General features: G+C 33.2%; 2 protein-coding genes across 4 annotated transcripts in view; one reads left to right on the top strand and one right to left on the bottom strand.

Moving 5' to 3' along the window:
* Positions 1-21836, bottom strand: part of LOC123682785 (potassium voltage-gated channel protein Shaw-like) — a 403607-nt gene that overhangs the window by 110242 nt on the left and 271529 nt on the right. The gene's annotated exons all lie outside the window — the stretch shown is intronic.
* Positions 369-18033, top strand: LOC123682791 (potassium/sodium hyperpolarization-activated cyclic nucleotide-gated channel 1-like). Its single transcript, XM_045621578.1, has 8 exons — positions 369-665; positions 8254-8478; positions 8565-8736; positions 10308-10515; positions 10867-10965; positions 12516-12707; positions 13907-14130; positions 16199-18033. The coding sequence occupies exons 1-8, from the start codon at positions 424-426 to the stop codon at positions 16508-16510; spliced, it is 1674 nt and encodes a 557-aa protein (XP_045477534.1). The 5' UTR covers positions 369-423; the 3' UTR covers positions 16511-18033.

The following is a 21836-nucleotide window of genomic DNA, read 5'->3' as shown; positions in this document are numbered from 1 at the left end:
AACTGCTCTGCACGAAGATGATCTCGTAACAAATTTGGTGTCTAATAAGCCAGCATTCAGCAAAAGATTGAATGTGCACTTGCATATTCAATCTTTTGCTGAATGCTGGCGTTAAAATTATTAATTTCTACTTAGAAATTAATAACTTTAACGAGATTTCAAATTGTACCAAATATCAACTTGTTGCGTTTTTTTGCATTTTTAATTGATAATTTCATTTATGTAAAAGAACACTTTTTGTTCAAGCGATATTCTCAAGACATACTGTATTCGGCACGCAAATTAACTGTTTCAGTACAAGAAGTTGAACTTTCACTCCTAACAGAACAATATATTAATTCATATATTAATTAATATTATTCATGAAATATTTCTCGGAACATCGAATAAAAATATCCGCCCAGCAATGTCACTAACTTCTAAATGTCAAAGCCACATATCTGCTCCGTACAACATGAGACGTCTCAGACGTTCTTACCGTACAGCGAAGACACCAAAAATATATTCAAAAAATGTCTCAGAAATCTGCGTCATTGGAGTCTGGTTTGGAAAAGACATCCTCAGTTTTCCCATTTCTATAAAAGTACCACTGCCTATCTGGTTGAAAGAAAGTTGCATTCTTCTAGCAGATACTCTTATATAATTCACCCAATGAGTAGATTATGGTGAGCACATTACTTTTAATTTGTTGATAGCTACTTCGAGGAAATCAAATGCAGTCATTCGGACAAATGTCACTAATTTTAGAATCCTTTTCCGAAAAAAAAATTCCAAAATGAATTACAATATCATAATTTCGGACGGCGTAGCACAAAAGTTAAGACATAGTTGAAAAGGATTCGACTTCGTGCGTTTATTTTTACATCTGATCAAAAGAGTGAGTCGGGTTGTATGGGTTACAATAGATGCAATACTTACACCAATTAAAATATGATTGCAGTTATATAGTATAAGCTTGTTCTCGTATCTGATCGCTATATCATTTCATCACAATGTCTGTAATTTACTAATTTTAAGCAGAGAATGGTACCAACTGATGAAGTTTGATTTGCTGATGACGAATCCGTCATCAAATCCGATTCTGTCTTTCCGACCGTCTGTTTACATGATATTTTTGAAACGGAAGGACCTAGAAACTTGAAATTTGCGATCTTTTTCCAGATCTTCTATGCTGTCGTCCCCTCGGTCGTAATAAGAGTCCGTTCACGCGGCGCAAATTCAGGCGTTTTCTTAACTAATTCGGTCTTGATTTTCTCAAAAACGGTAAACGCTATCGAGATGATTCAAAACAATATTAGAAGGTCTTTATCTCTTGTATGTTCGTTAGGTAATAATTTCACTTTAAGTTGCAAATTAATTGTTTTATTGACGTAGAAAGTACGATTTTCAATAATTGAAATTGAATAATTTATTGTCGCTTCAGTTGACCTGAATTCGAAAATCTAATACGACATGGCCATAGCCTATTTCTTCCTCTTTCCAATGATACCAATAAGAAATATATTACATCATAGTTACTCAAAATTCTATGTGACGTTGTGAATCTGTTTCAATTGCCATAATTGTGAACTAAAAATCGTTGCTCTTCCCTGAGGGGCGTGGCTTGTAGCTATCAGGACCGTCTATTAGGAAATATTTTGTCGTTTAAAAAAAGCCATACGACCGATTTTCATGTTACTTTTTCGAATGAAAAACTTTATTTCTCGTGGAAGGTTTTGGATCCAATAGTCAACTCATTACTTCGGACCGAAGGTTTCGTAAGTTTGAGAAAAAGGAAAGTGAAGGAAAGCGATTGGGATGTAATGATGTCAGGTAAATTATTTTATTTATACCATATTTCATATAATACAGAATTAAGGTAGTTTTGAACCTCTCTTAGATCAGGTATTGTACTTTGAAAGTTAACAAGAAGTGATTTCATGTAAATTTATTTGATTTATATCAAGATTTTATTGACCCATTAGATAAACATCAGTTGTAAATAAGGGTTATTCGGTACTCTTTTGTCTACGTATTATTTAATTGCTGGACAATTTGACAGTTTCTAGGTCGGTTCAGCATTGCATAGGTACCTGAAAGAATTCAAAATTCGTTCCATTTAATTCATAAGGGTTTTTAACAATAATGGTATAATGGTATATCAAAGCTTATTTGGATTCCCAATTTGATATGAAGTAATTATGGAAATTAGAAGGTCATTTTCAAAACCTAAAAAAGAGTTCGTATATCTCAAGTCTATTCTTATTGAAAAGACACCGTCTTTACAACTTTAATCATGGATGACCATTTGACAATCATTCCATTTCATCAAAATGTCAAGAATGCGGCCACATATTCCCACACGCACTAGTAGAACACGAGAAAGAAACGAGATCATCCCAATGCGTTACAAATTCATTCTATCTGGGCTGAGGGCCTAATACGTCCACGATATATTCACCACAATAGTCGACGCCCACCCGCTCTTGCCCCTTCACGTCGCGACCCCTCTGCTACCCAAGCAGTGTGGTGTAAACAGACTCTTAAATGGACAAAATAGGACTGATTACTTCGTAAATATGACTATTATTGAAAATTTGTTTCCTGTTGATTTCAGATCTTGAATTTTGAATGATAATTAAAAATCTAGTAAGAAATATTATTTTGATTCAGTGACCGTTCCATCAAAAATAAAAAAAAAGTATAGGAAAAAATTATCCAATATTTTCGTGACCACGAAACCGACGGAGTTGAGATTCAGTATAAAATAAAAATTTCCAATTCTGTCTATTTCTAACAGTTCATGTAAACAGATTCATAGGAAATTGAGGAAAAATCTAATATTTCCGGGATTATAAATCTGATCAGGTCAAAAACTTGTGCTCCCAGTCGGGAGATTTTGAGTGATTTTTCATTTATACGTCAGTTGCACCCTGAGGGACCAAAAATTATGTTTTTATAACGTGCATTTATTTGAATTCGTGGTGAAGAGTGCTGTGGAAAAATCAAAGTAGATTTTCTGTGAATACATGTAGCGCTTAGCTTCCAGCATATCACTTATCTATATTTGTTTACATACTTTGAATCTGGGTACAAGCTAAGCGCTACTTATAATCACAGAAAATCTACTTTGATTTCCTTATAGCACTCTTGACCACAAATTTCAATGAACGCTCGTCACATATGTTGTCGCCAAGGGGGCATGTTGCGTCGAGCCTTCTGATCAGAATGAAATTCCTTTGGAATAGATCGAGGAATAACATTTCAACCCTCTCTGATATTTTCCCACTTTTCGTTTTGAATTCTATACAATCCCACAATACTACAGATTTTCTAATATGGTTCATTATTCACTTCTATCTCTTTTGCAGTTAGGCAATAGACCTCTTACACCTTATTCTCAGTGTTATCATCTAATAACGATTGTTAATAATAGGGAGAAAAGAAACTCGCTTCGAGGCGTCTGATGACGTTTTTATTCTTCGTTAATGACTCGACGGCTAAGTTCAGTTCTTTGGGGTCAGAAATCTGCCAATCTGTTCATGATGTTTTAGGCGAGTCCTTATCGAAATCGTTTCCTAGATGAGCCAAAGGAACATTGTGGTTGGAACTAAGCTCATATAGGGCTGTGATCTAATGAATGGAATGTTTTTCAACATCGCTATGTCCAATACGTCTGGGCGAACTAAGGTAGCTGGCTCGTTCGAAAAATCGAAAACACGCCTCAAGTCCTCATCGAGTAATGTTCAACTTATATGCGGCAATCAGTCTTATTTCACCGGAATTGGTGAACACAGTAATTGCCTTGACTTCTACACTCGAGATCGGGTCAATCTATTTCCGAGTGAGTTATGGACTTTTCGATCAAGATTGCTGTTCCACCTTTTCTTTCGTTAATAATGTCTACACTGTGTCCGTAAAGTATGGAACAAATTAATTTTTAGCTAAACAGACCATTTCAAGAAATAATCCCGTATTATAAAATAATAATCTAATACACAGGGTGAATTACTTTCGAGTAATGTCGTCAACGTCATTTTTTTAAATCAGCTGAACTGATTCCAAAAATGTATCACATGTTGATTCCAATCGGTACAGGGTGGACAAAAATAAAATAGATTTGAGTGTGCTCATAAAGTAACGCGTAACATTCTTTATTAGTTCAATTAACAATATTATCAAAAATACTTATTGCCTAGCTGCAATTGATTTGAATGTAACACCCTGTAGTTTGTTACATTTTTTAGATTAATTAAAATGAGCTGTTTCCAAACATGTTTGATACTTGTGGTCTAGCAGACAGAATATGAAAGAAATTATTTCTTATTTTTATACATTTTTATTAATCTGAAAATGTAACAAACTACAGGCTGTTACATTCAAACCAATTGCCGCTAGACAATAAGTATTTTTGATAATATTGTTAATTTGACTAATACTTTATGAGCACTCACAAAACAATTGTATTTTTGTCCACCCTGTACCAATTGGAATCAACATGTGATACAGTTTTGGAATCAACTCAGCAAGAGTAATCGGAAAATTGAGACAAAATCGGGGTGTTTAGCTGCAAATGAATTTGTTCCATACTTTACGGACACAGTGTATATGACAGGTCTGCTTGCTGCGGATTTTAAGATAGAGGGATGATTTGAGGTGGGTTTCACATACCAGTGCTTCTTCCACTTCATTTCTGTTCGTTCTTCGTGTTGGTAATGCCGAGGGCTAAATAAAGTTCATTATTATTATTCATTTCAGACGGTTCTCTCTAGGAATTTTGGTATTATTTTGCCCCCCGTTTTAATTGCAGATTATTCATCATTTGGATCATCATGGTCTGAAATGTGGCCATGAGTTTTTAAATTAGTGCTGTTTAGAAGATTTCTTTTCAGCCTTTCATTTGTTTCGGCCGCTTTCGGATTATTTTCCTTCAGCGTCATTTTTAATTTTACTTGTCTTTTGGAGGAAACACTATGTTTAGAGACCGAAATATTTTTGGGCTGTTCCTTTTGGAAGATGGCCGCCTTCGGAAGAGAAACCGTCGATTTTCCCTTGGAGGGACGATTGGGACATCGCTTGTAAATGAACGGATGGGGGCCATTACAAAGCGCGCATTTCGGTGAACTCTTTTCATCCTTCAAATCCTCAGTATGTACTTTGTACCTGTTTGCAGCATTCCCGAACTTCTGGCACCTTTGGCACTGTTTCATTCCGGGGCTTCTGCGTAGTGTTCCTTCTATCACTCATATATCGGCTACATATTTGATGTCATAAATTCGACTTTTGTCTTTTGGCAGGTGGACGAGAACAAAAGAAGTCGGTTTCCTTTCCTTATTAAACGGTTGACATGTAAACTGCTTCCGGAAATCGGGTCAGTACCACTTTGACTCTGAGTACTTCCTTCTTAGGGAATTGGTACGTATGAAACTGTCGATCATTTTGTTTGAGGAGCTTAGTGATCCTCCTGTAGTAGTTTGTTTCAATTGGTTGCATCTTCATTCCATTATTTGTGTTTTGATTTTTCAGGATACTTATCTGGCACTTTTTGAGAAATTGTATAATTTGACTAAAGTTTTTTTTTTGTCCAAAGGAAAATTGACAGGACTCTAGGCTTCCTTGTTTTTTTTCTTGTGACCGGTTGGAATTTTTCGTCATTATCATCGTTGGAAACTTGCCTATCAGTAGTCTCCTCATTGTTCGCTGGTATCGGGTGATCGACTTTCATGTCGATCGTAGTGATATTGGAAGCCTAAACATTGGTCGAAGTTGCATCAAAGGAGATGTTACCAAATGAAGAATATTGCATGAACTGCGATTCGAGCTCAGCATGTCTCTGGTTCAGAGCGACAACCATCGCACTCAATTCCCAAATATAATTCATGAATCCTAATTTATCCTCATCGGTTATTCAATCTTATCATTTTCTCCTTCATCTTGAAAAAGTTGAGCACACTTACACTCAACAAACTTATCTGATCCGGGCACTAACAAAATCTTATTCTGAGATGTATTGAAACATTGAGTACCACTATATTAAGGGATTCACGGCTTGACTTAATATTCAAGCTATTTGACTTGTGCTTGACTTGAAATCAACGCAAATTCAAGACAAGTAGTAGTTTTTCGATGTCAAGTCAAGTATTTATTTATTAAGTAGGTACATTGAAGAACTACTACAAAACTTGAATTTGAGTTGATTTCAAGTCAAGCTGAAGCCGATTAGCTTGAATATCAAGTCAAGTAGCTTGAAAATCAAGCCAAGCTGTGAATCCCTAAGTATATTCACAATATGACTATCAAACTAACACACTGATTACAGAAAAGGACTAAAAATCCAGAATAATTTTTCTGTAACTATTGGGTTGTAACGGAGCAATATATTCACAGTCTCACATTCCCCACGTGTTTTCTCTCTCCAAATATTCACTCTCTGCGCAGCACTCTATCTTTCCCACGTCTACCACTATAACTCTCAATATTCAATCTTTCACTGCTAAGTATCTCGACAATTAAAAAAATGCATATAACAAGTTCTCAAACTAGGAGGATCAATGCGATATAACAAACAATTTTTGTTCAAAATTTCAAGCGAAGATATCCAGTTTAAGAGAAAATCTCTGAATGGCGTACGTTTGAATTCGATTTTTGGTTTCTACTAATGCTAAAACGCGAATTGTGAAATATTCAAAGGAATTTCATCATTGGAGATATTAATGCAAAATCGAATTGAAAAACACTGCATATTAAACATCATGGTGTATTATTAATTCGTACATCAAATGATTTGAAGGAGTAATTATCGAATAGTTATTCATGTACCAAAAGCAAAGAGTAGTTGTTTACATCTAAAAAGAGACGACTTACGAGGTGTGTATTTAAAGTAAGGTCTCCATTTATTTTTTTCACATTGAATAACATTTATTTACTAAGTTTTGTACATTGCTGTAAAGCTTGAAATCTAAGCTATTTTTGTACGTAATCGCCATTCACGTCGATGAGCTTCCTCATTCGTACGACAAACTTTTGTCTCCCCTCCTCGAACCACAATCCCGCTGCCTCGCGCAAAAACGAAATGACCGCTGCATGAACTTCTTCATCGTTTTCAAATTTTATTCCTCCTAGATGTTTTTTAAGAGCAGGAAATATGTGGAAGTCACTAGGGGTGACGTCGGGACTGTAAGGAGGGTGGAACAACACATCCCAACCAAATTCTTGGGCACATTGGACACGTTTGACTTTGTGCTCCGGGGTAAGCATTTTTGGGACCCACCTGGCTGACAATTTTCGGTATTGCGGGTTATTCACCAAAATTGAATGAATAGGGTCTCTACTGCACACATCTTGGAGTTTTTCGGCTAACTCATTGAGAGTCAACCTGCGATCTTTCAGCACAAGCGCCTCAACTTTCCGCACTGTTTCGTCCGAGTGTGACGGCCTGCCGCTTAGCTCCTCGTCGTGCACGAAAATTCTCTACACCATTTTCGAACGTTTTTCACGCCCATATATTTCTCACCATACACTTCTTTCAATTGACGATGAATTTCTATAGGTGGAGTTTTTTTTTTAGTGCAAAACTTAATGACTGAACGTAACTCGCACCTGACGGGAGCGACAACCGGCACTTCCATTGCAAATGGCTGCTTCGTCAAGACTGAGCGTCTCAATGAGCTCCACCAGGTGTCAATTGGTGGAGGGGGGCCTAACGTATACAACAGTGTTGCCGGATTTCATCTAGCGCTACTTTCGGCGATACAATGGCCTTGGAGACCTTACTTTAAATACACGCCTCGTACGTCTCTGGCCTCTGGCCCTATGGTTTGTAAATTCAGCGAAGGTATGAACACAATGCTCATGGTGCATACAAATTTCATTATGAAAAAATCGGATTTTTGAAATCGTGATTTTAGTAATTAACTGGTATGATATCACAACAAGTTTTATGAACCAAGGCTATTGGGAGATATTGATACCCTTGTGCTATAAACTCTCAGGTTTGCAAGCATCGCCTTCTTGATGTCCTTATTACATAAATATCTATAGCATAGCACCAATAAGGGGAAGATTGAAAACATCCTTGAAAATTTTCAATTTTTGGTCACAACTTGAATTAAGTTAACTGATAAGCTTCAATATGTTTCTTTTATTTCTCTAAAAGAATCTAAATTGTTATTTATACATTTCACATTTCCATTCATAGTCTAGAATCATCAGATTTCGAATGTATACCATCTTCTACAATTTTAGGGTAATTTTAGGTTAAATTTTATTTTTCAGTTTTGGCATGGAATTAGTCCTGATGATATCTTACCCATTCGCATTTATTTATTATCCATTAGCTTCTTCTTTTTACAAATTGAAACACCTTTACCACAAAGGGTACAATGGCGCAGAGACAATATTTCAGTGCATTTTTATGCTGGAGATTATAATGAGATTCTTTATTGGTAGAAAAAATTCCAGACTGAAGAAAGTTATAATCAATCAGAAGGAAATCATAAAGTAAGTGAACAAATTGAATTATATCTCAGTTTCAAGGTAAGCTCGTAACACTGAAAGACAATTTTGACAACCTCTATTATTTCCAGAAAATACATTCTCAGTATCTATTTCTTCGTTGATATTTGTGGTGCGTTACCAATCACATATGCCTTACCGTTTACAGAGGACAGAAAAATTCTTATATGTCTGGCATCAGTGAGATCCCTGAAAATTTTGAGACTTGGATCATTCGTATCATATTTACATAATTCATTAAAGGTGAGATGAAGCAGCATCAAACACATGATAATGATTGATTCCTAATTCGAAAGTAGTAAAAGACCTCTTGCTTAGTTATTCACGATTACAAATGATTTGTAACAATTTTATATTAGAGTCTTTTTCTCTCCTCGAAACTCATTTAGATTTATTCATTTCGATAATTAATATTAGAAATCGGCCAGTATTTCTCAACCTCAACCCTAAATTTTTACAGAGGTGGACTCTTGCAGTCAGAACCTTTTGGGAGCTTGTTCATTCCTGGGCACCCTTGAATAGAATAGTTATTGCTGTAGATTCATGTAGATTATAGTTTTTATGATAATATCATCTTGAAATTCATCGACATGAAGTTTCGAGGGATTATTTTGCAAAATTTGAACTTAGTCGTATCTGTATTTCCGGAAATATTGGCCATTTTTATTGATATTCTGCTCGAATAATTCCTATTTTGTGTGACACGAACGACACGAAATTCCCAAAATTTTCCCAAAATTTTCATTAAACATCTAAAAGAGGAATATTATTAGGACCGAATGCATAGATTCGTAATCATCAAAAGAAAAAACTCTAATGACCTTATCTACTATTGATCATCTCTCGTCAGATTTTGCCTTTTAACGAACTCAATACCTACATATCCAAACCAAACTTGAATGAATGAGCACTCAAAAGTTCCTGAAATTGAATGCAGAATGTAGCCAAATTTCAAGGAAAAATTGTATGAAACAGATTAACAGACCCAGTTGCAGGAACATATATTAAAATTTAATGCCGTCATTGAAATTGTAATTCCCCAGTACGAGGAGGTAGAAGTTCATTCGCTACCTGCGTCGTTTAATGGAAGATTAAAATTTCAAGGCGGCATTAAATTCTAATGGACGTTCCCACACTATAAAAATGGCAATCTACTCTTGGCGCATATGAGGACTTTGAATATTATTAAATTTCTCTGTTTGTAATTAGCTATAATTATCATCACTTTTTCTGAACTAATTGCTGAAGGTGGGAAATTTCCAACTTCTTAGTTGATAAACTGAGTGAAAACATTTTTATATAATTTTAGCAGCCATTGAATCCTATGAGTCCATATCAATAAAATTGATACGAGTATTCATACTGCCTAATTTTTCAAAAAAACAATATATATTGAATGAAATTTTGTCCTCTGAAGAATTAAACTTAATGATCAATTTTTGTTATTAAACTGCAACTTTTTGATCAATTTTTTGTTATTGGACTGCAACTTTTTTCCAAGACTTCCTTCCAATTTTCCGAATTGATTTTTGAAAAATATATGTGATGTTTAATTGGTTAAATGTTGAATGGATCAATTCAAACCAAATAAATTTTTGTTTTGATCAATATTCAATAATCTAGTCATCTTGAAAGGATTTCTCGAACTGAAGAAGATAGAGCCTTCCAATTCACGTTGCTGAAATCCTAATATTCCCCCACTATTGAATGAATATAGCTTTTTACTCTACATCAGGCTCTCTTCGAATTCTAATTCTAAATATGGTTTGAAATTTGAATCTTCTATATAATCTTTAAAATTATTCTTGTTTTAGGTACTGCATATGTCAGCCTACCAAGGAGTGATCAAATTCATTGCGATTACAGGATTCTCAATTCACTGGTTCACTTGTCTTCATTATGGAATGAAACGAATTCGTTACGCATTCATTGAACCTACTACAGATTACTCACAGATCTACAGAAATATAACAAATTCTCCATATGTTGATACTGCTTACAAAACAATGGGGATAATATTAGGTATACAGTATTTAATGTTAATTTTATCTCAATTTTCACCACGAAGAGTCGATCAGGAAGCATATTATAAAAATCCTTCGCATATTATGATATATGAAGGGGGTTCGAATTGCATATAATTGCCAATATTGTAACAAAATGTAATGATTTCACTTGAAAAAACCTGCTAAGCTTGCAATTAGTGGAATATGTAAAAAACCATTTCACATATTCCATTTACAATTATTCCCATTATTGCAATAGCTGATTTGTATTTGATGAACCCCCATATGTGATCGAACATACTCATATTTATCTATACAGTGCGTTGGATCAGATACCTATATGAAACAATTTCAAATTGTTCCACAGCTGCAAGACGTGACCATTGTTTAGATAGAGCACTAGAACATAAAATATATTGTTTTCTTTTCCTGTTGACTGGAAGGATTATAATCCTGATTCTAGGAGGTGAGTATTCAACTGCTTATACCATTGCTACTTTTAAATTCATCACTTCTATTTTATCATTTGGCGACAGTAGTGAATCATTGGGTCATAAAAAAATGTATGATGAGTATCAACGACTTAAATATTCAAAATTATTTCGTTTTATTATATCTATAATGGATTCCCAGCAGTAAGTACCGAATCTATCAAATAGGTACTTAATTATTAAAATCTACCCATCCTTGGTACAGGAAGACTCGTCGCTCCAAATGATCTTATTAAAAAAATCTGGATCTGCTTGATGATTTCCAAAATTTGCCGGCAAAATTGAATTTCGTTGAGGTGTAACTATGCGAATAATATTTTCGCACGTAAACAATTGCCATTGTTCACTAAGTAATGCAACATCGAAGATTCCTTAACAGAATTGACAAACTTGATTTTGTCAGAAACGTACCCATTTGGATAAAAAGAGCCATATCTTTTTTCTTTGAATAACAAATGACTTGTATGATACCTCTTTGAAATCACTATAAAATAGACAATTCATTGGTGTAATGTGCAGCAGTAGCTCGGTTCATTTTTTTTCCACAACGATGGGCTAAACTTCATGAACAAAATAATCCACTACCAAAATTTCCAATAAAAATATTTCTCATAGCCCCCCTTTAAAATTTTCGGATGATGTTTTTGATGTAAACGTTGGAATCATTCTTCAGCAATATTTTACAGAAAAAATTAACCAGAAAGATGTAAAACTGTACCAACCGTAAGGCCAAAACTATTGAAAGGTGCAAAAATTCATTATTTTCAAAAAAAAAAATATCTCGGAAACGGTAAGACTTTTATAATGAGAATTTTGTCATAGTAGGTGGGTTATCCTTTGATCTACATTCTCCCTCGGTTTGACGTGGTCTTTACGGGACACCCTGCATAGTCGTGAAAATAACATTGGAAAAATCACCTTTGCCTTATGCATGAATAATACCTCATTTCTGAGCAATATTTTATTGAGTGAATCTTAACTTCAAAGGTTAGACATAACTGAGCATTGTTATGTCTAACCTTCGAAGTTAAGATTTCTGTTCAGAATAAGCGAATAATACTGAAGAAATTTCATAATGGCCGAAAACCTGCAATGTTCGTGATTTTTTTTGTTCCCAAGATTAACCATTATATTTTTCACTACAGTTAGATAATGTTAATGTTAGATATTAATAGTTCGGGTAGACATATAGAATAGGAGGCATTTGCTTTGAGACTTTGAAAATATAGAATGATCAAATTATAATATATTACAATGACGTAGTAGCATTGAAGATGTGGCAACAAGAGCTTTCCACGTCGCAAATTTTTTGAAAGAATTGACACAAGAATTCACTACATTACATGCGTATAAATATCCCATTAACTCATGAACTGTTGAGTTTTCACCCAAGGTATGGCATATTGCTGAATTTGGCATTGAAAGAGCTATCTAATGATGAATTTATAATAAGAATGTATTCAAATGCTCTGTTCAAGAAAGTACCATTTCGAGAAATGATTTAATTTACAAATTTTTTCTTCAGTCGTCTTGATTAATCAAATACTACAAGGGGCAGAGCTGGATACAAAGTACCGAGAAGTTTTGGGTCAATTGAATGAATTTATGTCACGTAAGAAGCTACCACTAGCTACAAGAAAGAAATTAATCGCTTTCTATGAATACAAATTTCAAGGTAAATACGTGAAGGAGAAGAAGATGGAAAATTTACTATCAGGTGAGAAATATTTTGTGCAAATCGATTTGAAAGGTGAAGATGAAAAAATGATGAAGAAAATCAAAAATGGCTATAAAATTTGGTATAAAAAAAGAAAACATTTTGGACCATTATGGAAAGGTCTATGATGAATTCTGGAATTATTTCCCAATTCATAATTTCCAAACTAGTTCTGTTCACTACCTTATAAATTTAATGGATTCTTAATAGTTTATTCGGCTGTCTTCCGATTCCAAATGTATAATTTTCATGTTATAAATTGCCATGGAGGTCAGTTTATTAACTTTCATCAATTATTCAAGGTGGCCCATTTTAAAAGATCAAAAGAAAAAACTCGTTGGGTAGCGCCTGGATCAAAAAATGTTTCAAATGAAAATGTCTTAGTCTTCAGAGGTACATCGAATTCGGATATTTAACTTGACCAATTTTCATGGAAATGACAAAAAGTTGTAAAAGGATGATATATCAAAACCGTCATTACATTCTCTGTAATTTGGACTCCCTCTAGTCTCAGTTGCATTACATTTGATATTTTTGATTCTCAGAAAGAATAGTCTAATGTAATTTCGAGGAAATGATTCCGCCAACTTGAATAATTCAGAGATGAATTTAGAGAATTAATTTGAAATTTCTTTTATTAACAACCTTGAGAAATTAGTTTCTTTCAAAAATTGTAACGAAAACTGGTGGATTCAGATTTACTCCTACTAAATATGTTGAACGGTTAGGTTTCAACATATTTGCATGATAATAGTAGTATCTGGATATCCTAAATCCAAACCTGGCGGTCCGAAAATATTTGGAACATCAATAAACTACAGAATTCGAATAACGTTGATAATGAAATAATTGTGATGCTGCTTTACTTGTTTTAGGCGTTTTCGCATGAACTTCTCGAAATATTTGTCAGGTAATTAGGTAAATTACTCTGGAAAATAGGAATCTACATACAGTGTAGTTTTTGAGCCAAACACTACTTTCGAAAACCGAGTACCAGAAACGATTTCGATTTCGACATGTTACATTAGTCTGGGTAACACATGAAAATGGAATAATCTCTAGAAGTGGATAATCAATTCTTCCTATCACTCTAAAAATGCCCTTGACCGAGTCAATATCTAGTTGAAAAACTCTGGTCCATGATTACACGTGACAAACCTCAACTTTGAACAAAAATCATAATGAACATTCATCAACAGATCGGCTCAAGAAAGAAGTTAACTTCCATTCAAGTAACCAACTAATCAAGCAAGTGAAAATCTTCGAAGATGTTCCTACGAAAATCTTAGGAGAAGTACTGAGCCATCTTAAGTCGGAAGTTTTTTTACCGAATGATATCATCATAAGTGCTGGTTCTCCTTCTGAATGTATGTACTTCATAGCAAGTGGAACAGTGGCTGTGACTACAGCATCCGGCAGAGAGGTTAGTTAGCAGGCCTTTGTATTTGATTGCGAAGAATGGATCATCATGAATTTTAGTATTCTTCAAATATTGATTAAGGTCTTCAATATCACTTTGCCCTCTTTGAACTTTTCACAATATTTGGAATTTTGAAACTTTTGGAATTTTCAATCATATTTCGTACGATTTTCACTCAGTAATGGTAAAACTACTTACGACTCCATGAATATAACATTCACTAAAAGCCGGGCCAAAACAGTAAAAACATATCCCGAAGCGTGAAATATATGATATACAGAGTAGCCACTTTTTTAAAGGGATTGTATTGGTAACTTTGAAACCATAAGAGTTAGAAGGTCGGTCAAAAGGAGAAAAAGTTGCATGCATAGAAGCATTGTCAGGCAGTCCAAACAAATAGAGATTATCGTTATTGAGATATCATAAAAAAGTAAATTTTGTCATTTTAATTTTTTTTTCCCCACTTTATTTCAAATATTATCAAAAAATGTTAGAGGAATTTTTCATTCGACAGTAAATTATCCTCAATTTGACGTAATCAGATTTCGTATTCAACCCCAAACAACACACCTTGATCTAAATGACATCTAATTTATATTCAATGAGGTCTAAAATCATCTTGATCTGAATTCTGATCAAAATTAGATTATCTTATTAAGACGTTTTCTATAAATTACGTTTTTGAAATATTTTTTAGATGTATTGTCTTATGACTGAAAAGTTTCTGATATCTAAAAGAAATATGAAAATAGATTACTTTTCGACTATTCAGAAAAAAAAATCAATTATCAGACGACAAATATATATGATAAGCTTAACCGATATTAGATGTCTATATCTGACTTTACTCAGACGTCTAGATTACATATATCGAACATCTAACTGTTATCATCAAAAAGAAGTCAATGGATTAATAGACTAATAGATATGATATGCTATATATATATATAATATATCAAGATATGACATTATTTAGACATCTTGATTAGATATATAAAACATCTAAACATAGTTAACAGATAAATGTCTTTTAGATATATCATTTATGTATTGTTTCTAAACCTAATATTCTGAGTGTACCAAAGATGTCCATTTATTTTGTATTTTAAAATTGGACCATACATTTAAAAAACGTTCTTTTATATATAAACGAATAAATCGAGAAATTTTCAGAAGACTAGAAGATATGATTTGCTAATGCGATATTAGACATCAATATCTGCCAATAAAAAGTCGTCTAGACATTATACAGGGTGTTTCAAGTTCGACGGCCTATTAGATGTTTCTGAAGAACGGGGCCGATTTGAAATCTGAAAATTCGGAATATGACATTGTTCATGATGTCCTATTCAGCTAATATATTTTCAAAGTTTCGGCACTTCCGAGTACACAAGAATTAAAAGAAAAGAATTAAAAAAAAATTTTTTCAAAAAAAACTTTTCAATTCAATTCAATTTTCAATTACTCTTTACTAAAATTATTGCGTTGTGAATATCCTATGCGTATACTCAATTCATTTTCTCAAACTAAAATGATGTTGAATTTATAGGAGTTGAATTGAAAATACAGTCCCAATAAATATATGTAGGTATATTCATATTTTTCCCCAAAAAAAAAATAAAACTGAACAGAAAAACAAATATGTAAAATAACTACTGCTGACGCATTCAGTAATCAAGTAATCAAATCTAGGAGCCCCCACCTCCCTGAGTTGCTTACGTAATTCTTGAACTTCTTCTAAACTAAGTGTTTACTTCGGAACATGACCAACATGGTTGGATGGATCGTGAAAACTAATTTTTTGGTAAAAAAGATTTTCTTGATAAAGATTGTTTCGATATAGTAATTTTCATTGTTATTATAAAAACGTGAATACATTCAAAGTAACGTACTACTTCATATATGTAAATGAAATATTTGCGGTTGCTGCGAATATTCATATTTATTCATTTATTGTTTTCAGGTTTCATAACGTATGTTTTGATTTCTTGATTTTTTAGTACTTGATGAATTAACTTGAAAACATTTCATATTTATTATGTCTAAAATGACCATTTAAAGGAATTTTCAGGTTTGCCACCTGGAAGATGGTGGTTACTTCGGGGAATCAGCTTTAGTACTGAACTATAAAAAGTCGATGTCTAACATAACAGCATTAGAAATATGCGAAACATATCGTTTGGATTCAAAAACATTCAGAAATTGTTTCAAGAGCAATCCTGGAATATATCAGAAATTGAAAGCGGAGGCGGAAAAAAGAGAGCTTGAAACTCAGAAAATGGAAGAGGAATTTCAAGAGAAACTTTTTCTCGAAACTTACCTTGTCGATAGACGAAAAAATACCTACGAGTCTGGCTCACAAAGATATTCAGCTCATAATTGATAATTTCATAGAAGTTACAAGGTGATTCACCGGGATGGCCTATTACACGTTAAAAACAAAACTAATCACAATTTTCTACTCAAACTTTACATATTGGGGTTTGAGACAATGATCTTTCTACCTGTAATATTTTCTGATCTCTTCAACTTTCGGTTAAACTGGAAACAGACTACTACTCCCTCATTTTAAATGACATACCCAGTATACTATTGAATCATTAGATTTTTGGTTTTTTGACAACAAACCGGCAATAACCATACTTTGGGTAAAAACTCAACGGCTCATGAGTTGATGGGATTCTTATGAAAAAAAATGGTGGCGATGAGGACTTACATTTTTTGAATATTTCTGCAAAAGAAGCTTTTTTTCGATTTTTTTTTCCTTTTCGAATCTGCAAATAAGTTTGCGGTTTGGACCAAAAATATACAGGGTGTTTATCAGAAGATCATCAACTTGGACAACTGAAATTCAACAAAACTCAAGATTTTCAGATTAGAACCTATATTTTTTATTAGTTCAGCCGATTCTACGTATCAAAATAGTGGGGGTTACTTACGCAAACCCTATACCCAAAATAAATATTTTAAGAGTTATCGCGAAAGAACCTGAAATGAGGAAAAACCGCAATTCCTAACTTTGTGGAGTAGTCTGTGACTTCCGAAAAACACAGAAAGCAACTAAAATTCCAACGAAATATATAATTATAATGAAATGTAAAATTTAATTATCCAAACTTCGAATTTTAGTTTCTTCGTGTGTTTTCCGGAAGTCACAGAATACTTCACACAGTGAGGAAGTGCGGTTCTTCCTCGATAACTATTAAAGTTTTTATTTCAGGTATAGGGTTTGCTTGAGTAGTCCCCACTATTTGTGTACGTAGAATCTACTGAAATAATAAAATATATAGGTTCGTATTTGAGAATCTTGAGTTTTGATGAATTTCAGTTGTTCAAGTTCATGATATTCTTATGAACACCGTGTATCTACATTTTTGGTTCAAACCACAAATAATCTGATAATACTACGTATTTGCAGATTCGAAAAAGGAAAAATGTTTTCGAGAAAAGCTTTTTCTGCCGAAATATTCAAAAAAATGTGAGTCCTCATGGCCACCATTTTCTTCATAAGAATCCCATTAACTCATGAGCCGTTGTCGTCAAAAGAGCAATCTAATTATGCAATTATGGGTATGCCATTTGAAATGAGGAAGTAGTACTAAGTCTGTTTCCAGTTTAATCATCGGAAGTTGTAGAGATCTGAAAATATTTCATGGAGAAAGATCATTGTCTCAAACCCCAATATGTAAACTTTCAGCTGGAGATTATCCCATCCCGGTGAATCACCTTGTATAGTTGTAAATATCTATAAACATCATTGTTATAATTGAGAGGAACTCCAGGTGTCAATTACAATTGAGTTATAATGGAGAGTTAGAATAAGATAAATATAATTGTCAGTTTTTATGATGAATAAAGTATTTTTTGAACGTGATTTGGTGGATCAAGGGTAATTTTTTTCAAATATTCATTCGTATTACCCAATCGTGCTAATATTGTTGAGCCAAACGCTATCGATGTGTTAGAAGAAACCACCAGTTGTGGTGTAACCAATAAAGTTTATTTAAGTCTCTCTGGAAAATATATTAATTATATCACATAAAATATGTATATTTGCAAAAATATGAATATCCACAAGGATGATCCCTCAATTTGTATTTCTAGGATAATATCATCTGCATTTTAATCTGATACCGTGGCTCGTTTTCTACTCTTGATTTTTTTTTAGGTAAAAAGTGCATGGAAAGCCACACTATTCCAAAAATGAGAAAAACAATTTGTTTAATGTTTTTTCTTGAAATTGCGACAGATGGAGATATCTTGTGATCATGTTTTTTTAACAATAAAACAATCCCATATCTAAGTCTAGATTCAAAATTCGCGAAATATAAACTTTTCAGTGATTTATCATTTAGGTATTTACTAGATATTTTAATGGCAAAATTTACCTGCTTCAATTTCAGACTTAAATGTTCCACATGTGCTCTTAAATTCATGAATGAGCCAGAAATTTAGTACTGTCTACAATATTTTTGAACTCATATTCTGAACTAATGCTGGTTGGTTTGCTTTCATTACTTCTGTTGTATTGAAACTACGAGATTGGTTTTTTCAACATTTAGACTCAATTCATTTTTCTGATGCCATTCTTATGTCTTATTGAAATTAGTTCCTGCACGAATTAATGTATTTTCATCTTTTCCTCCTACCAGCAAATTGGTGCCATCCAAATAATATATTAATTTTTGTCCTCATCTGAAATATCTCCCAAATCATTCAGCAATATCAGGACTAGAAGTTATGTGTCCAGAAATTGTAATTTCATAGATTATACATACCTGACCATACACAGTAGAATATTGCTCAGAAATAACTTTTGAAACCCTCTATCTGTCATCAAAGAGTTTTTTGAACAGCTTAAGACTACTCTCATACGCACAAAGAAGGAAGAAGTCAACATCATTCTGGGCGATATGAATGCCAACATTGAGAAAAGAATGGTGGAACATGTGGTGGGTGGTTTCGGGTTTAGGAATAAGAAATTAGACAGGAGAACGATTCATAGAGTTCTATCACGAAAATGACCTTACAATCATAAATACTCGTACTATCTTTGAACTTTCTGCCAGAAGACTGTTGACATGGATATATCCGGATGATAATAACCACATAATCGTGAGAAATCAAATAGACTTTGTGACGATAAATAGATCAAGCGCTGAATTGTAATATCGAAAAAACCATCAATGTTGAGTGTGCGTTTTACAGTTCAATATCACCACAAAAATCCCAGAGAATTTCAATTCAATCCATGGAGCAGTTTTTTGTTTCATCCGATCGAATTTTCAAAAAATTAAAGAACCACGCATTCTAACCATGTTAGGAAATCAAAAAAAAAATTCAAATTTTGCAAATTCATGTTGAAAATAAACTGCCTTTTTTTAGCGTTGTAAAAGTTCCATAGATGAAAAGTCGAAATTCACTTGGGTATATCAACTTTATTTCGAATTCAATTTGGTTTCTATCATCAAGATCTTGGAATTAAATCACGGAATCGCATTAGAAATGATAATGACATGTTGAGTTGATTTATTTGGAGTCAATAAAAAAAAATTGAAAAAGAAAAAATTTTTTTTTTTTTAATTTTCAGAAAATTTTTGAAGATTCGATCGAATGAAACAAAATAACAGCTCCATGGATTGAATTGAAATTCTCTGGGATTTTTGTGGTGAAATTGAACTGTGAAATGCATACTCAACATTGATGGTTTTTTTGATATTTTCAATTCAGCGCTTGATTATCCAAAAAGCATCCAAAAGTCCTTTTTTTAACAACTTTTCAAATTAATGTAGAGAACGAAAAAAATTTTCTTCCGAAAATACCATAGCTACTCCTTGTAAAGAATTCATTCAAGATTTCAAAACATCCCTTAAATTTTCTGAGCAAACATTGATTGGTGAGATATTGATGATTACAGACAAAAAGGTCCTTTTCAATTAAAAGTTCGATATTTCAGAGAGAAATGCTCGTATCGAAATTTTGAAAAAAACAAAAGATATTGAAGCTGAATGGTTAAATTGGAGAAAAAATTTCCAAGTCTGTGGGCCAAAAATTAAAACGGAAAAAATTTCTCAGAAATTTTAGATACTGTATTCATTAGGATTGAGCAGTTCACGTTGCTTGGAATATTTTCTCATCATGATATCTCTAAACTATAGACTTCAAGCTTCAAAAAGCTTCTTTTCAAATTGAGATACGACGATTGTTATCAGGGCCCCCGCAAGGGTCATCAACGCCCGCGTGCCGAAAATATTTTGGCGCCCCAAAAAGAGGGGAAGTGGAGAAAAACGTCGCAGGATAATCGGCAAAAAATGTTTCAGTTTTTGTTAGGAATTTATTTGTAGAAGGGTTAAAAAAACTATCAGCAACCTTTATTGAATGCCTTAAGAACTTTATGCTGTCAGTTGTTGCATAATACATTTTTTAAATGTTTCATTATTTTATTCAAGCATTCGATCAAAACCGCATTTTATTTTAATTTTGTAATGAAACTGCAGAGTTTTCAAAACCTGAGCTTTATTCTTCTTTAAATTATTCATAATATTATATTGAAATATTAATATTATTATTATTAAATATTATTCCATACTCCTAGCCATCTTCTTCCTTTGTTGACGTCTAGCTTTTTTTTGCTCTCGAAATTTTGCACCAGAAGGTCGTTTTCTCTTGTATGGCTCCTAGAATTTAAGAAAAACTTGATCCAAAATTGGTAAGGACATTCACCCATGATTTACTTTGCGCCATCCCTTTGAGAATAACCCGTATGTTTTCATTTTTATGAATTTAAACCTTAAATCCGAGCCTTTAAACCTAAACGGAGTTAATAATATTAATTTTTGGCGAAGGTGAAATATAATTTTTTTAGAATGTCAAACGGCTACGAACATCAAATAAATAATACAGATCCAGGGTGCGTATTAAAAAAAATTAAGTATAATATGATGGTGGCCCCAGGTAACAAATTCAAAATATCAAAGTCGATTCAATTTTTTCACGATTACAAACAATACTTCCCTATTTGAAGCAAATAAAAATAATATTATAGTATATAGGTATGGGCTAATTTAGGATGTGCACCATTTTAAACAGAAAAAAAAAAATCGAATTTTATAGACTAATAGAAATGCTAATACTGTATGTGGATAGGTACTTACCATTTCATAAAATTTAATTTAATCACAACAAGAAACAGTAAAACAAACAACAATTACACAAAATACAAATCTTTCCAATTATCTGAGTATTTTAATTTTTTGCGTCTTGACCTCAACCCCTAAACGTTTCGAAACAAAATAACTATTCTTTGGATAGGTTTCTGCTGTTATAGCATAGCAAGCAGATTTTGGTAGTTTCAGAAATTCTCTGTAACATGTAGTATTTTTCCTACAGATGGTGGCGAAAGTTTCAGTAATTCCCCTGGCTAAAAGCTATCGCTTCGGTATTTATGATTGTTTATGTGTACCATATGCGTTTTAGTGATGATCTAAGAAATGGTGCCCGCCGTCCGGTGCAAGGTGGTCCATAAAGAAATCCCGTACCGACAAAGGGATGATAGATATTTATGATTTGTTTACTCGAAAAGAATCGTATAATTGCAATCTGTGGCCGAGGTTATTTTATAGGGATTGTGACGTTCGGGAACTTGTTTGGATATGTTGAAAAAATAAAAAAAAAATTTTTTAAAAACCTTTGGTCTTTCGGATTTTCAT

This window comes from Harmonia axyridis, chromosome 6 (assembly GCF_914767665.1).
Source record: "Harmonia axyridis chromosome 6, icHarAxyr1.1, whole genome shotgun sequence".
Lineage (NCBI taxonomy): Eukaryota > Metazoa > Arthropoda > Insecta > Coleoptera > Coccinellidae > Harmonia > Harmonia axyridis.
This window is presented reverse-complemented; position numbering and strand designations above follow the sequence as displayed.

What these genes read in the sequence shown, in the direction of transcription:
- LOC123682791 (XM_045621578.1), top strand. Translation starts at nt 424, where the DNA reads ATGTCAAAGCCACATATCTGCTCCGTACAACATGAGACGTCTCAGACG. An exon ending in ATTTACATAATTCATTAAAG is followed by an intron (nt 8,737 to 10,307) that starts GTGAGATGAAGC and finishes TTCTTGTTTTAG; the next exon opens with GTACTGCATATGTCAGCCTA. An exon ending in CTACAGCATCCGGCAGAGAG is followed by an intron (nt 14,131 to 16,198) that starts GTTAGTTAGCAG and finishes AGGAATTTTCAG; the next exon opens with GTTTGCCACCTGGAAGATGG.